This window comes from Callithrix jacchus, chromosome 5 (genome assembly GCF_049354715.1).
Source record: "Callithrix jacchus isolate 240 chromosome 5, calJac240_pri, whole genome shotgun sequence".
In the NCBI taxonomy this organism is placed as follows: Eukaryota; Metazoa; Chordata; class Mammalia; order Primates; family Cebidae; genus Callithrix; species Callithrix jacchus.
The window spans coordinates 162,091,489-162,108,614 of record NC_133506.1 but is presented as its reverse complement, the minus strand read 5'-3'; the positions used below and the strand labels follow the sequence as shown (position 1 = coordinate 162,108,614).

General features: G+C 43.0%; 1 protein-coding gene, 1 long non-coding RNA gene and 1 other non-coding gene across 6 annotated transcripts in view; 2 read left to right on the top strand and 1 right to left on the bottom strand.

The window, feature by feature from the left end:
• The window catches only part of LOC144582900 (uncharacterized), a 28,040-nt gene extending 24,268 nt beyond the window's left edge, over nucleotides 1-3,772 (bottom strand). Inside the window, exon 1 of the long non-coding RNA XR_013536452.1 lies at nucleotides 3,498-3,772. This is a non-coding gene — a long non-coding RNA (uncharacterized LOC144582900). The remainder of the gene's footprint in view (nucleotides 1-3,497) is intronic.
• Nucleotides 3,773-3,807: 35 nt separating this feature from the next.
• EPSTI1 (epithelial stromal interaction 1) overlaps nucleotides 3,808-17,126 on the top strand; it is a 103,448-nt gene continuing 90,129 nt past the window's right edge. For all 4 annotated transcript variants that reach the window (XR_013536451.1, XM_008998199.6, XM_017973072.5 and 1 more), the window contains exon 1: nucleotides 3,808-4,092. Coding sequence is in view for 3 of the 4 variants with exons in the window: in XM_008998199.6 (XP_008996447.4) it covers nucleotides 3,887-4,092 (206 nt within the window). In the remaining variant the exon portion in view is untranslated. The remainder of the gene's footprint in view (nucleotides 4,093-17,126) is intronic.
• On the top strand, nucleotides 16,520-16,660 carry LOC118154166 (U4 spliceosomal RNA). Its single transcript, XR_004744062.3, has one exon. It is a non-coding gene; the product is annotated as a U4 spliceosomal RNA (small nuclear RNA).

Genomic DNA, 17,126 nt, shown 5'->3' with positions numbered 1-17,126 from the left:
TCTCGGGCATCCAAAAGGAGCCTGTAGACGTCTGTTGCCATAATAAATCACATTCACATATTTAAAAACATTTTGAGAATGTGCCAAAACAAAAGTGAATGGAGTGAAACATCTCAGGTTTGAAGCTTTCGTGTGTGATGTGGTTGTGTTGTGAAACCAACATGGGCAACTGTGTTCTTGAGCCAACATCCCTATTACTAGTGCCTTTAGAAGTGGTTTTCCCCTTAGTTGGGTTTTCCCTTATTCCAACTTTAAATTTCATCCAACCTCAAAATAATTTTCTTGTCTGAAACAAGAGTTCCAGGGGTATTTTCCTAGCGAAAAACAATGTGGAAGATGGCCTCCAGAAAGGCCATGCTCTTCCACTGACTGCTGGTCTCCAGGTCTGCCTTTCCCATCCCACAGGCACCTCACACCCAGCAGCACCTAAATAGACACTTAGAACTTCCTTCAAAGCTTGTGCCTCCTCGGGAGGCTGGGGTGGGAAAAAAAAAAATTAAAAAATAAAATTAAAAAAGAAGCTTGTCCCTCCTCTTAGTTAATGGTTCTTACTGCCTATCCGGTCACGAAGCTAAAAGTCACCCTAAAGACAGCAGCCATTAAATAACTGGGGCTCAGCCGGGCACGGTGGCTCATGCCTGTAATCCCAGCACTTTGGGAGGCCGAGGCGGGTGGATCATGAGATCAAGAGATCAAGACCATCCTGGTCAACATGGTGAAACCCTGTCTCTACTAAAACACAAAAATTAGCGGGGCACGGTGGCGCGTGCCTGTAATCCCAGCTACTTGGGAAGCTGAGGCAGGAGAATTGCCTGAACCCAGGAGGCGGAGGTTGCGGTGAGCCGAGATCGCGCCATTGCACTCCAGCCTGGGTAACAAGAGCGAAACTCCGTCTCAAAATAATAATAATAATAATAAATTACTGGGGCTCTAAGGTAGGCATATCATGTAGATGAGGATTTTTCGACTTCGATGTTATTGACACTCGGGGCAGGACGTCTCTGTCATGTGGGCCTATTCCGTGCATTGCAAGATGTTCAGCAGCCTCCCAGGCCTTTATACACTAGATGTTAGTAGCACCTACCCTCTGTGAGGCTTCACAATCATTGTGAAGCCTCCAGACATTGCCAGATGTCTGCTAGAGGAAAAATCAACTCCATTTGAGAACCACTGATGTGGGCGATCTCGATTCCTCATAATACCCACATGAAGCAGAGGAGGACACTGGGCCTCTGGAGGAATTAAGAGACTTGGACTTGGTTGTGTGACCAGTATGCGGCAGAGCTGGTTTCAAAGTACTGCAAAAGCCATCTCCCCTTCTCCTGCCGCCTTCCAGTACTTAATTCTCCCTTTCATCTAGTTTTTATCTATGCTAATCTCTCATGTGAAATGTCTTTTATGTTTTATTTATTTGTTTTGTAGAGATGAGGTCTTACCATGTTGCCCAGGCTGGCCTTAAATTCCTGGCCTCAGGTGATCCTCCTGCCTCAGCCTCCAAAAGTGCTGGGATTATAGGGGTGAGCAACTGAGCCTGGCCTATGTGAAATGTCTTAATTTTGCTTCCTGCTTTCTGGATTGCCTTAGCTCAGATCTGTAGTTCTTTCCTAGACATAATTAGGCTCTGAATTTATCTTCTCGATTTCAATCTCTGCCTCTCACTGTTAGTAGCTAACGTTGTCAAACATATTATTGCATGACTGCCCTATTGAGAAACTCCTGTGCCTTCCCCATTGCCTACAACCGTGGTTCCCAAAGGGTGATCTTGAGACTGGCATCAATGGTATCAACTGGAAATTTCTTAGAAATGCAAATCCTTGGGCCCCATTGCAGACCTGAATCAGAAACTTTTTTTTTTGGAGAGTCTCTCTCTGTCACCCAGGCTGGAGTGCATGCAGTGGCATGATCTCAGCTCACTGCAACCTCTGCCTCTTGGGTTCAAGCGATTCTCATGTCTCAGCCCCCATGGTAGCTGGGATTACAGGCACCCACCACTATGCCTGGCTAAGGTTTAGTAGAGGCAGGGTTTGGCCATGTTGGCCAGGCTGGTCTTGAACTCCTGACCTCAGGTGATCCTCCTGCCCTGGCCTCCCAAAGTGCTGGGATTACAGGTGTGAGCCACCGTGCCTGTCCATAAATCAGTTTTAAAACACCCTTCACCGAGTGGTTTAGATGCTTACTGAAATTTGTGAAACTCTGGCCTACTCTACAAAACTCTAATGCCTTAGGATGGCTTAGAAACCCTGACTGCCTTTCCTACCGTTGATCCTTGTCATTATTTTCTACTCTCCTGTCCCACCCTTGCCCACCCTTCAATTTCATTCTTTTGCTAGCTATCAAACCTGCATTTGTCTTTCTGTTCTAAGCACCAATATTATAAGGAAGACAGTCCAGCTCCTAAGTGCCTTGCTGACCTAAGGCTGTGGTGCTCCAGCCACATGACAAACCCTGGAATTAGGTACACACCATGTCACTTTGAGTGACAAGCGTCTGCCATAGCATCTCCTTCTTCCTGGTGAATTCCTATGTCTTTGGTGGCTCATTCTCAAATGTCCCTTTTCCTGATTTACTCAGAAGGCTAATCCCTAGCTTCCCTGTGCCTCCACAGCTGTCATTTCATTTATCCCAGAGTGGCATTCCCATTTGTTTACCTGTCTCCTAGAATACTCCCAGAATGCAGGTAATGTGAGGGAAGAGCCTTCACTCATCTTTGTGTAGGACAGCATTGTGACACTGGCGAGAATACTGGCACACCTCAGAATCATCTCAGAGCTCTTCAAAAATATGAATGCCATAGTTCACCCACGGACCTACAGAAACTGAGTCTTGCAAGTCCATATATATATATAAATATATATGTATTTTTAGATGGAGATTCGCTCTTGTTGCCCAGGCTGGAGTGCAGTGGCGCAATCTCAGCTCACCACATCCTCCGCTTCCTGGATTCAAGGGATTCTCCTGCTTCAGCCTCCCAAGTAGCTGGGATTACAGGCCTGCGTCACCATGCCTGGCTAACTTTGTATTTTCAGTAGAGACGAGGTTTCTTCATGTTAGTCAGGCTGGTCTCAAACTCCCGACCTCAGGTGATCCACCTCTTTTGGCCTAGGAAAGTGCTGGGATTACCGGCGTGAGCCACCGTGCCTGGCCACAAATCCATATTTTTAAACAGCCCCACATCACCATCGCACACTGCTCTGCACAGAGCAGGTATTTAATAGCTCTCCAATGTCTAGTGAATTACTTAGCAAGGCTGCCTGGAGAATCATGTCTACCTTACTTCATCTTCGCCGGTTTTTGGTTTTTGTTTTCTTTTGATTTCAGTTTCCATTTCCTGTAACTTGAAAGTATCTGCGTTGGTAACAGCCACACAGCAGTCATTCCTGATAAGAGGCAACATTTTGTTGAGATGATTTTAGCTACTAACCTAATCTCTGGTCTTTTAAGGTTACTATTTTTTTTATAGCCTCAAATATCCAGCGGTAACCTTAAATTAGAGTTACCTGTTAACAGTTTCTCAATTATGTTTCAGGATTGCAGTCACTTTACGGGCCAGTCGCTCAACAGGTGTCCGTGGCTGGTCACAGTTATTCTGATTAACCTCTAAGGTGGACTGTGAGACTTTAAACGGTCTCACCTGTAGCGACCCAAGCCGGCTCCAGTCAACATCCCCCCGCCGTTAACTGGGGATGAGGCCGGAGGGCGCCTCCGTGGAGAAAGGATGGGGAAGTTCTCTGGGGCGGCGCAGTCTGCAGCTGACACCGGGAAACCGAAACTCAGCCGTTAAAAGCGCTGCCCTTGCACTTTGGAATCGCATCTCGAGACTCGCGGGGCGCCCCAGCCGCTCCCCTCCAGCAGCGGCCGGCGGCGCGGGACCCGCGGGCTGTGAGCCATGTACACCCGCAGCCGAGTGGCGAGCTCCGGGCTCGGCGCCTCCCCTGCCTCCCGCCCGGCCCGGGACCCCCGGGACCCCCGGGACCCCCAGGACCCTTATGGGCGGCACGGGGAGCTGGGCCCGCTGCAAGACCAGAGACACGGTTTGGAGGCCGCCCCCGAGAGCCCTTCGCGGGAGAGCATCGTGCAAGCGGCTCGGAGGCAGTAAGTGTTTTAACAACCTGTTTTGGGGGCGGGAGCCCGGGCCCCAAACGTACTCACAAGCACCTTCATGGTCCTTGGAGTTTGAAACCACAGGGATTTTGACTGAATGAAAAACTCATTTGCTTTAATGAAAGCACTCATGCCTTTCCTTATAAACTGAGTCGGCTAGTTTGCAGCCCTTCGGTAAATACTCAGGCGGGTTCCTTCCAGGAACATCACTCTCCTGACTTTGGTGACTGACGACAGAGTTGAAAGACGCGGTGTTTAGAAACCCCCTAGGCATCCAGTACGATGTCATTTTCCAGGTATCTCCAGAACTCATACTCCAACCAGTATGGAAATGGGTTTTCCCTTACTGTTTTTAAAAACGTGATGCCTGGTAGGGCGCGTTGGCTCAAGCCTGTAATCCCAGCACCTTGGGAGGTCAGGGCCGGCGGATCACCTAAGGTCAGGAGTTCGAAACCAGCCTGGCCAATATAGTGAAACCCCGTCTTTACTAAAAATAAAAAATGAGCTGCATGTGGTAGCACGCACCTGTGGTCCCAGCTACCTCGGAGGCTAAGGTAGGAGAATAGTTTGAACCTAGGAGGCGGAGGTTGCAGTGAGCCGAGATCACACCATTGCACTCCAGCTTGGGCAACAGAGTGAGACTCTGTCTCAAAACAAAACAAAATAACAAAATTTGGTGCCCTAATTGGAATTACTATATCAGACACCAGCAGGTAAGGGTCAACAGGAAACGTGACATGGTGTAGAAAATTCAGATTCTGCCTCTAGCTCGGAGCAAGCCTGAATCCCAGCAAGACTCCCAGATAAACTAGCCTCTTAGAACCAGAGGAGTGGAGCTGAGACAGTGAGGAGGTGAGTGACGGTAGTATCTCTTGTCCCTTTGATGTGTGCTCCATGCAGGAACTCATAGGTAGCATTTATTCCTGGCTTTTGCTTCAGCGACTGCAGTGAATATCCAGGAAACATTTATTAAGCAAGTGTCACGGGCCTCTCTTTCCCCCCAATGGAATGAACTTCTTTAAGTCAACAGTATGGCTTATCACAACGTCACTGCCTTTAAAGTGCTGCCTCTGTGAACTGGAACTGTCCAAATGGTTTTATTTTCAGTGTCTCCTTTTCCATCGACTTCTAATCGTATGAAAGCCAAGCCCTGGTTGCTAAGGAACCGTATGTATCCTTATGACTGATGAACAGCAGATTTTCTTTCATTCCTTTTGGAAGCACCAGGCCTTTAATATTATTATTCAGCTTAGGTTCACCCTTACATGGGGCAGAGAAGCTGGAAATCAATTAGAGATGGTCGCATTTCTCTCCTTCTCAGAGTAATTGGTGTCTCACCACAAGAGAAGCAGGCCTTTACTTTGAAATATACAAGCTATAGTACTTAACAGTAACAAAGGTCATAGACATGTGGTCTCATCTCCATGAGTAGTTAATGACGAATACCATTTGCATGACTTTTTAAAAAGCATTTGTTTAGGTCTTTTTTTTTTTTGAGACGGAGTTTCGCTCTTGTTACCCAGGCTGGAGTGCAATGGCACGATCTCGGCTCACCGCAACCTCTGCCTCCTGGGTTCAGGCAATTCTCCTGCCTCAGCCTCCTGAGTAGCTGGGACTACAGGCATGTGCCACATGTCCAGCTAATTTTTTGTATCTTTAGTAGAGACGGGGTTTCCCCGTGTTGACCAGGATGGTCTTGATCCCTTGACCTCGTGATCCACCCGCCTTGGCCTCCCAAAGTGCTGGGATTACAGGCGTGAGCCACCACGCCCGGCCAGCATTTGTTTAGATCTAACCATTTATTTGGAAGCTCGTATCATCACATAAGCATTAACAGTTGCATCTATCTGTTTTCTTATGTGGTCGTAATTACCCTGGAATCTTACTAGACCAAATTGGTCAGAAAGAGAGTTTTCTGATTGGTTACCCAGGTCTTAAAACCCTGCAATTCCTAAAAAGATTTTCAAATAACCCATTAAAAAATACCAGGAAGAGTTTAGTTCTCTCTCACAGAGTCCCCCTTTTTGTGTGTGTGAAGCGGTTGCAGTCAGTACAGAATTATATATCCCCTTTCAGGGCTTTGATGTCTGAGATCCTGTTTGATGATCTCCTTTAGTTACTTAGATTCACTTTCTCATTTGTTTCCTTTAATGGAGTTGAAAAACCGAGGAAAGGCCGGGCGCGGTGGCTCACGCCTGTAATCCCAGCACTTTGGGAGGCCGAGGCGGGTGGATCACGAGGTCAAAAGATCGAGACCATCCTGGTCAACATGGTGAAACCCCATCTGTACTAAAAAAAGAAATACAAAAAATTAGCTGGGCATGGTGGCGCGTGCCTGTAATCCCAGCTACTCTGGAGGCTGAGGCAGGAGAATTGGCTGAACCCAGGAGGCGGAGGTTGCGGTGAGCCGAGATCGCGCCATTGCACTCCAGCCTGGGTAACAAGAGCGAAACTCCATCTCAAAACAAACAAACAAACAAAAAAACCCTAGTAAAATAAGTGGCAAATAATATCTCAGTAGAATTACCTTCCTGCCCCCTGCCTCAAAATTACCTGCCTGCCCCCTGCCTCAAAATAAAGAAGACTTTATTTTTGGGTACAAATTAGAAGCACTTTCTGATTTAAAAAAAATTAAGAAAAAAAGAGGATAGAATTAATGCTTTAATAGTAGAGCTTCATTTGTTCGCTCATAATGTGAACTTATTTCTACGGTAAAGGATTTGTCTGGGTTTGTGTGCATCCTTCCATTAATTTCCTCATGCAGCCCCCACGTGGGGATTGGGAACATGGGCTCTGATGCCATGTTCAAGTTCTGATTACGCCATCATTTGCTTTTTGAACAAGACCCTTAGCTAGTTTACGCCTCAGTTTTCTCATTACTGAATATGAGACAATACCAAGTTCATAGAGTTTTAATGTTTCCAGGTGTGTTTGCATAAAACATAACTTTGTGCCTGGTAAAGTACTATGCTGTTACCCTTAAGTCGAGTGTTTGTGCCTTGTTCACACACACACACACACACACCACGCAGCTTTAAAACTCCTACTTGTATGGTCAGGGATAGGGGCTCACGCCTGTAACCTCAGCACTTTGTTAAGCCAATGTGGGAAGATTGCTTGGGTCGAGGAGTAACATAGGGAGACCCTTGTCTCTACAAACAAAAAAATGAGCCGTGCGTGCTGGCTCACCCCTGTAATCCTATCACTTTGGGAGGCCGAGGTGGGTGGATCACCTGAGGTCAGGAGTTCAAGACCCGCCTGGCCATCATGGGGAAACTCCATCTTTAAAAAATATAAATAAATAATTAAAATTAAAAAAAAAGAAAAAGAACTTTAAATTAGCTGAGCATGATGGCACATACCTGTAGTCCCAGCTACTTAAGAGGCTGAGGCAGGAGGATAGCTAGAGCTCAAGACTACAGTGAGCTGTGATTGCACCACCATACTCCAGCCTGCAGTGAGACCCTGCCTCAGATCAATCAGTCGATCAATCAATCACCTACTTGCATAGAAACAAAATATACTATTAAAAGTCTATGGCTATCTCTTAATATATTTAAATGATCCTGAGTACCTCTGATAGTCTCTCAGACAAGATTGAGTTCTTCATGGAATTTGAATTTACAGTTATTGCAAGTATTTACCAGTTCATACTGGCTTTTCCAAATATTTTTATTTGGTGATTTTTATCTTGTCCTTAAATATCATAAGCTATCTACACAACAGAGAAGCTTACACAAACTTCTAATCCAAAGCAAACCTTTATTATTTAATATTCTGCTTCTTTGTAAATAGTTTACATTTCTATCACATCTAGATAAACATAAGACAAAGACTTGCATTTACCTAGTTTTATCCAATTCTGGGAAATGGGGGCACCCGTGCTAGTAATAGAGGGTTTAGTTCACATTCATGTACTTGCCTATAGCCTTACCTGGTCCTCGAGCTTGATGCTGTTTGAAGAAAATACAAAGAGATTTTGAAAATGAACCTATAATGTGGAATTTTGTTTTACAGTTAACTTGAGCTGAATTTGTATGTACATTATGTTAATCTTAACATATTTGTGGCCTACTTCATACTTAGTATTGTAGAGACTTAAATATGAGCAATAATAAATTAGTACTTATGGCCAGGTGTGGTGGGTAACACCTATAATCTTTGCACTTTGGGAGGCCATGGAGGAGGGATCACCTGAGGTCAGGAGATCGAGACCAGCCTGATCAACGTGGAGAAACCCCATCTCTAATAAAAATAAAAAGAATTTTAAAAAATGAGCACTTATAGGGTACCTAGTATGTAAAAGCACACTATGCATATTAACTTTTTCAGTCCTCATAACCACCATGGAATAAGAGGATCTCTAGCTTAAAAGAACAAATTAAAAACTAGGAACAAATAACTATTCAACAAAAACATAAGCCCTTATGAAGCTTACTGTCTAATTGATGGGACAGGCGTTTGTTAATCATTGTGTGAATAAATATGTACACTGTAAGGCAGGGGTATCCAATCTTTTAGCTTCCTGGGGCCACATTGGAAGAAGAATCATCTCAGGGTCCACGTAAAATACAAGCAGTAATGATAGCGGATGAGCTAAAAAAAAAAAAATCACACACAAAAATTCTCATGATGTTTTAGGAAAGTTTATGAATTGTGTTGGGCCACATTCAAAGCTGTCCTGAGCCACCTGGGCTACATGCACCTGTGGGCCCTGGGCTCGACAAGCATCCAAGGAAAGCCAGGGTCTGAGCTGGTTTTGGGAGCAGGAAAATCTTTCCTCAGATGTGACGTTTGATCTTTGGTCTACAGGATAATTAGGAGTTGCGTAGTTTTTTTTCCTGACCCCAAATATGTCATTCTAACACCAACTAACTCTGACCCCAGTAGGTATCACATTCTAACACTACTCACAGTTAGTGCGGACCCCACCAATTAAGGGCTCAGTCTCACAAGACTGCCCCCCGCTTCAGACTTCGGACACTGGCTGCAAATTGAGTCTCCAGGCTACCTGTACTGCTCAGCAGTCTACAAATCTGGGGGTTCCCATGCATCTCTCCTTCCCAAGTTCTGATCGTTCACTGGAGTGACTCACAAAACTCACAGAAATCACTATATTTTTGATGACAGGCTTATCATAAAGGATACGACTCAGTCAAGCGGAAGAGATGTGTAAGGCACCTCTTGCGGAATGAAGGGATATGTGGTGGGGTGTGAAGAGTTTCTATACTCTAGGCAGGTACCTTGATGTGTTCACCAACCTGGAAGACCACCAAACCTTATGGTTTGAAAACTTTTATTGAGGCTGTTTTACCTAGGCATAATTGATTAAATCAGTGGCTATTGGTGATTAGATCTGCAGCCCCTTCTTCTCCCCAGAAACTGAGATGGGGCTGAAAGTTTTAACTCTCCAATCCCATAGTTGATTTTTCTAGATACCAGTCTGGGTTCTTAAGCACCAACAGTCATTAGCGTACAAAAGACACGTAGCACTCTGGGAAATCCCAGGGTTTTGGGAGCTCTGAGGAACCAGGAACCAGGGTCCATGACCAAATATTTATTTTTTATTATAGCACAGGAGTTTAAGTGGCCTCTGGACAGCCAGAGAAACTTGTTAATCAGATTGTCTTCAGAAGAACTTACAATGGGGAGCACAGTCAGCTGACAGCCCCAGCTGCCACTCATTTGGACCCATTACACCTTGCCTATGCGTGCTGGCTTGTGCAGCACCCGTGCCAGCCAACGGCTGGGCATTCCAGGGTGCCACTGCTGTTGCAGGACTGCCAGGCTCATTCATCTGCTGTGCGGCAACAGACCCAGACACTGACAATGGCACTTGCAGCAGAGAAAGGGTTTGATCATCACGATGTTCTCAGTGAGGAAACAGGAGGAATTCTCAAGGCTCAAATTTATTTTTTCCAGGGGTCCTGGGCAAAGGTTTTTGAGGGGATTCATGGAGGGTGAGGGGGCTAGAAAATTTGGGGTTGCCCATTGGGCAGTTCAAAGCTGGGCTAGCGAGCAACAACCAGCGACAGGGAAGTGGACCAAGGGGCGAGCCGGCTTAACGATGGCTGCCGCAAGCCTGGTTGGATTTTATTTTATTTTTCTCTCGATCAATTTTATGCCATTTTCTTGGGATGCTTTCAGTGCTCGCCCATTCCTGGCCCATGTGGGACTCTTCTATTAGGCAACATTTGCTGGGAGACTCCCCATATTCCTGTCCAACATTTTCTCAGAAACGTGTAACAGTCTGAGGATCTTGCCACTCAATCCTCCTCCCTTTTGTCATTTCATAGAATAAAAGTTGTCAGAATCAAAATGAGGTCACTTGTGTCAAACACGGGGAGCTGGGGCCCACGCACCTATGCCCGATAACAAGAACTCTCACAGAAGGCTCTGTAAAAACTACAACTTTGCATAACAGCTACAACCTTACACAAAAACCACCTCTACAAGGGTATCTGCCTAGCAATGGCCTGTCCGACCTTGGGCTGATGCTGCCCTTGCTGAGCCTCGGAGCCAAGGATATTTGTCTCAAACAACTTGCAGCACCTCCTCACTTTTCCTTTAAAAACCCTGGTCTTCCTTTACCTTCTTGAGTAAACCCACTGTGTTCCCACTGCAGTGCTCAGTCCAGAATAAATCTAATTTTTTTTTTTTTTTTTTTTTGAGACGGAGTTTCGCTCTCGTTACCCAGGCTGGAGTGCAATGGCGTGATCTCGGCTCACTGCAACCTCCACCTCCTGGGTTCAGGCAATTCTCCTGCCTCAGCCTCCTGAGTAGCTGGGATTACAGGCACGCGCCACCGTGCCCAGCTAATTTTTTGTATTTTTAGTAGAGATGGGGTTTCACCATGTTGACCAGGATGGTCTCGATCTCTTGACCTGGTGATCCACCCGCTTCAGCCTCCCAAAGTGCTGGGATTACAGGCGTGAGCCACCGCGCCCGGCCTTCTAACTTTCTTTTGGAGAGCCTCTCTCGCTGTCTTTTATTTATGTTTTGGCAGTGGGAATCAGACCTGGTCTTGTTCTCAAGGCTTTCCTTACCTACTCCTGTTCCCCCTTTCATCTCTTGCATGTCTATCCTTGTCTTGGTGTCAGCTTCTGAAGGACCCGGACTAACACAGTCTCTAAAAAACACCCTACTGCAACCACAACAGCTTCCACACCTTATTCGTGTCTCCTGTTGCCATGTTATCCATGCAGACTGGGAAACCCATTCTTCTTCTCATTTCCTCTTTTAGGGCCCAGGGAATGTTTCCTAATTTCCTTAATCCAACCTCAATGTGTCCCAGCAGTTTGTTATGCTTGAGGGAAGAAAATAATCTTTGTAATCCTTCCCTTCACCCCCAAACTCTCAAGGTAGATACAAGGAGAATAAATGATGGTTTGTTAAGAGCACTTCATCGTGGCCAATCCTGATTTTTCTCTCTTTTCTCCTTAAAAAGCATTGTTAAATTTTGTAAAGTATTTTGTAACTATAAAATGGAATACAACGTGGGATATTCACAATAAAATCACTAAGTTATAGGGCTAAATTCTTATTTAACACTAACGTCACTATTTAATGTCTATTTTCTAAAATTCTGAAGTTTGCTTTCTTATGTGTAAGACAGAACTTAAGCCATTTTGACTCATATTATTTGCATCTGAATCAGCTACATAAAATATTCTGAAATTAAGCACAAGTTTTTACAAACTTATTAGAGCATATTAGAACTGCTTTCACTATTTCTTCCTCACTGCAATGTCCACATTTCAATTTCTGTTTCTACATGATTATGAGAAAATAAAATTCTGCCTACAGATGCTAAGGGGCCTGCATGTGTCAGTTACTGCGCATCCCTGGAGAGGGATAATTGAATCATGCCGGAGTTCCCTTAATGTTATGAAATAATAGTGCATCGGAAGAGAGTATCTGTGGTTGATTGTAATGAGTAACCTTCTCAATGGCTCAGTATAGATGGTTGTTCATTAGGGGATTATTTAAGTCAATCCCTAGTGTGCAGAAAGTTTATACAGCAACAGATAGTATTTAACTCTTACTAATGACATGTCTCAATGAGATGGGTAGATGTCTCAATTATTACCAGATACTAATACTATTTGACTTATTTTTGAAATGAGAAATACAATGAAGCATTACAATCTTGTAGCATAAAGTAAATCAGTTATGACCTGGGATAATTAAACTGGGTTCCCCTGAGAGACTAAAACCAAATAACAGCTCATGTGTTTTCAATGATTAACCATGTGCTAGATCTTGTGGTAAATATGTCAGGTACATTATGGAATATTCTCTTCATGATACGTCATTTGCTATGTTAAAGATGAGGAAACTGTGTCTTGAAAATTTAAATGATTTTCCAAGATCTCGTGGCTTTTTGAGTGACAAAACCAGTATTCAAGCCTGTGTCTGTCTACCAAATTCTGGATCTTGAATATGATGCCTAGATGGAGGATAGATAGGAGGAGTGACAGTGCAGCTAGCGAAGGTCCTGTCATTGTTTTATAACAACACTAAGGAAAGAGGAATTCTGTAGGCTAAAGAGAGTGGTAACAGAGAGGCAGTAATGTGACATTTACAGCTGCAGAGAGCGCGGAGGTTTCTTTCCTTACCTATCCCTAGGTTCACGGCTGATATCCCTATAACAAAAGATAGATTAACAAGAAAAAAGCAAACCCATTCATTTAACGTAAGTTTTATAGGATTAAGGAGTGCTCAAAAATGAACACCCAAAGAACCAGGGGAAAATGTCTTTATGCTTAAGTTTGATGAGGAGTGGATAGTTGCAGAGAAATGAGATTGATTAAAAAGGAGCATGGTCTAAAGATGATGAACTAGGGAAGCTTAGCAAGGCCTGTTTTTGCAAATTCTTTGCATCTCTCTGTCTCTCTTCCTTTCCTCTGGGTAGAGGGAGGAGCGAGGATTCCTCTGATGAGTCTTATGACCTGTCTTAGAGGAAGGTCAGAGAAATTTTTATGGCTTGCTTCAGGGGAGGAAGGCAGGAAAAGGTCAGAGAGGACTTCCTGCTTCTGCTGTTTTCTCAAATGCCAAGGTGCATATTTTGGGATAACATGTGCGGAACCCCATCATAGCTTTAAAATGATTTCAACAGAGAAGTGGTTTGCAGGAGCAAATTTTCTGTGTGGGTTCCCTTTGTTTTGCTGCTTTTCACAAATGATGGTGAGCTTGGTATCCTTATGTTAGTGTTATCAGCAAGCGGCCCTGGTCTAGACCCCAAGAGAAGGTTCTTGGATGTCACACAAGAAAGAATTCAAGGCAAGTCTATAAAGTGAAAGCAAGTTTATTAATAAAGTAAAGGAATAGAGAATGGCTACTCCATAGACAGAGCAGCCCCGAGGCCTGCTGGTTGCTCATTTTTATGGTTCTTTAAATTTTCTGCTAAACAAGAGGTGGATTATTCATGCTTCCCCTCTTTAGATCATATAGGGTAACTTTCTGATGTTGCTATGGCATGTGTAAACTGTCATGGTGCTGTTGAGAGTGTAGCAGTGAGGATCACCAGAGGTCACTCTCGTGGCCATCTTGGTTTTGGTGGATTTTAGCCACCTTCTTTACTGAAACCTGTTTAATCAGCAAGGTCTTTATGACCTGTACCTTGTGCTGACCTCCTATCTCATCCTGTGACTTAGAATGCCTTAACCATCTGGGAATGCAGCCCAGTAGGTCTCAGTCTGATTTTACCCAGCCCATATTCAAGATGGAGTCACTCTGATTCAAATGCCTCTGACATTAGAGCAGTTATCGCACCGTCACTGTGCAACCTCAGCAGCATAGTAAGTTCTGGGGATTTTTTTCAGACTTCTGATCATAGCCGACAGCGAGCGATTCATTTGACTTCATGACCTAGTACATGTCTGAGTATACATTAGGGTATATATAACTGAAAAAATTTCACAAAACAATTTCCACTTGATTATATGTGCATTATATAATATTATATATATTTCTATTCTTCTGCATTAAAAATAAATCCATTGAATTGATTTTATAACCCATTAGAGGGTTGCCTCCTACAGCTGGAAAAGCACGGTTCTATGCATGGCAGAAGAGATTGTTAGAGTAGATGAAAAGAAAAAGCATTTTGGTTGATTAGATCAAATGTACCTTCCTGTTTGTGCAGGAGGGCAGAAATTATGGTCCTGCTTAGAAGGAGTTTCCAACTTTTCTGCACCGGATTCCATTCCCCAGTATGGTATACGTTTGTGGTCTGCCAAGTCTTGGGGAGCAATCGTTTTTGTTCAAATACAATATCATCAAAAATGGGTGGGAATTGCTCAAAGAGTCTGACAGCTGTAACAGTGAAACAATAAATCAACAGGATGATGAAAGCTTGAAAACACATAATCCCCATAATAATCAGTAGAACCACAGCAGAAATGAGAAAAAAAGAAACTTAGTCAATTACACAGTAAGGTGACTTACTTCAAAGTCAGTAGAGTGCTGTAAGGTTATACATATGAAGGTTAATTGCATCTATTCAGAATGTATTTGAATCTGAAACAAAAGCTTTAGAGGAACGGAAATAATCAAAGGGAGAAGACTGCGTTTGAAGGGTCTGTCCTATATCAGAGAATCGGCTGATGATGGTTTCTCTGTTCTGTAATATCTGTAATTCCTTGTCCCCCACCCCCTGCAAATATGAAGACTTAAAAGGCGATCCATTAAAGTTCTGTAGAAAAACTGAAGATATTAACCGTCATTAAAACTCAAGGGCTTGCATTGCCCAGTGTTTTACTATGTACTAGTGAGGGCAGAAACCTATGCTATTTCATCTTGTAAGAAAAGCTGAGACCCTGGCTGGGGGTGGTGGCTCACGCCTGTAAGGCAAGCACTTTGGAGGCCAAGGCGGGTGGATCACTTGAGGTCAGGAGTTCAAGATCAGCCTGACCAACATGGTGAAACCCCGTCTTTAAAAAAAAAAAAAGAAGAAGAAAGAAAAGAAAAGCTGAGACCCTGCTTTAAGAAATCTTTATATTAAATATTTCTCTATTAAAAGTATTTGGAATATGTTTCTCTGATTATAAAAGTCAAGTCATATCTGCTTGTTATAAAAACTGAAACATTACAAAAATAATACAGAATGTGAAAATCCCCTGCAATTCTGACCCTTAGAAATAAACACTGCAAAGAATTTAGTGTAAAAGAAACCTTTAAAGTATAGGTTGCACTTTTTGACTCTTGATGCCAAGTGGAAAACCCTAGGGCCATGATGCCTGATATGGTTTGGCTGTGTTCCCACCTGAGTCTCATCTTGAATTGTAGCTCCCATAATCTCCACGTATGGTAGGAGGGACCCATGGGAGGTTATTGAATTGCAGGGATGGTGTTTTCCTGTGCTGTTCTCATGACAGTGAATAAGTTCCAAGAGACCTGATGGTTTATAAAGGGCAGGTCCTGTGCACATGCTCTCTTGCCTGCTGCCATATAAGACGTCGCGCTTTTTCTCCTCCTTCACCTTCTGAATGATTATGAGACCTCCCAGCCATATGGAACTGTGAGTCCACTAAACCTCGTTTTCTTTATAAATCACCGAGTCTCGGGTATGTCTTTATCAGCAGCATGAGAATGGACTAGTACAATGCCCTTTGATTTCTATTGCCAACCTAAGGTGACAGACACTCTTTTTCTAATCTTTGTTTTATACTGTGATGGCACTCCATCATACAGACAACATTTTTCACATTGGCTTATTTAGTTGTACAAGAAAACAACCCTTGTTCTCACAGTGGCATGTTGGATGACCTCTCCTACGTAGTACTCTTTCTAAAAATGTTTAGCCTAGTCTAACTGTGAGGAAATCATCATTTCCTTATATCCAGATTCTATAAGAAAAGCTACCTCAACTCTTCAAATATGTCAACCATGAAAGAAAGAAAAAGTCAAGGAAATTGTCTGAGGTTATAGCCTACAGCCACATGTCAAATGACAGAAATGTGTAATCCATGATTGGATCTAGGATGAGGTAAAGGCAGGGAAGAATAGTAAATGGAAACAATTTGGAGATTTGAATATAGACTTTAGGCAATATTAATGTTAAATTTATTGGCTGTGATACTGTTATTATGTGTAAGTATGAGACTTTTTTTTAGGAGATACATGCTAAAATATTTAGGGATGATGTGTTATGACCCTGCAGCTTAATTTCATATAGTTAAAAAAGAGAAAAAGCAAATGTGGGAAAACATTAATAACTGGTAAATATAAATAAATAGTATATATGTATTTATTTTACTAATATTTAACTTTGCTTGTTAGGCTTAAAATTTCTTAAAACATTGGGGGAAATGTAATTTTAGATGATATTATAAAACTCATTGTGCCTCTTCTTATTTTTTTCCTTTTCTCTTTGGGGACCTGAAGTAAAATAACTTTTGTTATGAAGCTGTATACCAGCTTTGCGCAGTGGCACGATCGTGGCCAATGAGGTTTGTTCGAGGCATGATCATTGCTCATTGAAAACATTTCCCAGTGCTCTGCTGTGGCGACTGGCAATATAGTTGGCACTGGCAGCTTTTGACAGTCTCTACGCAGACTGAATAAAAATAAGAAAAGAAATAAGCTGTAGGCTTAAAATTTGTGTTGTTTTCTGTAGGTACATTATACTTTAATAAATAATTTAATTAAAAAAGCCTGGGCTCAGAATCATACTACCATTTACAGGGGAAAAATATGTACCAATCTTTAAGATATATTATTTATAAATACTACTTTGTTTCATGCAGTGGTCCTTATTATTCAAAGGAAAGAATCAGGAACCAGGATATAGATGTTAAAAGAAAGAGTCAGAAACAGGGATATAAAGAAATAATTAGAAAAAACTTGATGTATATTTATGAAAGAAGCAGCAGCAAAGGGAATCAGTCACAGAATGAATAAAGGAGGTGTACTAGTGATTCAGGTTCTATTACACATAAAATAGATGTCATATATATTATATATAGTTATTATAATTACATACAATAAAATAGATGTCCCCCTAGGTATCTTTTTTTTTTTTT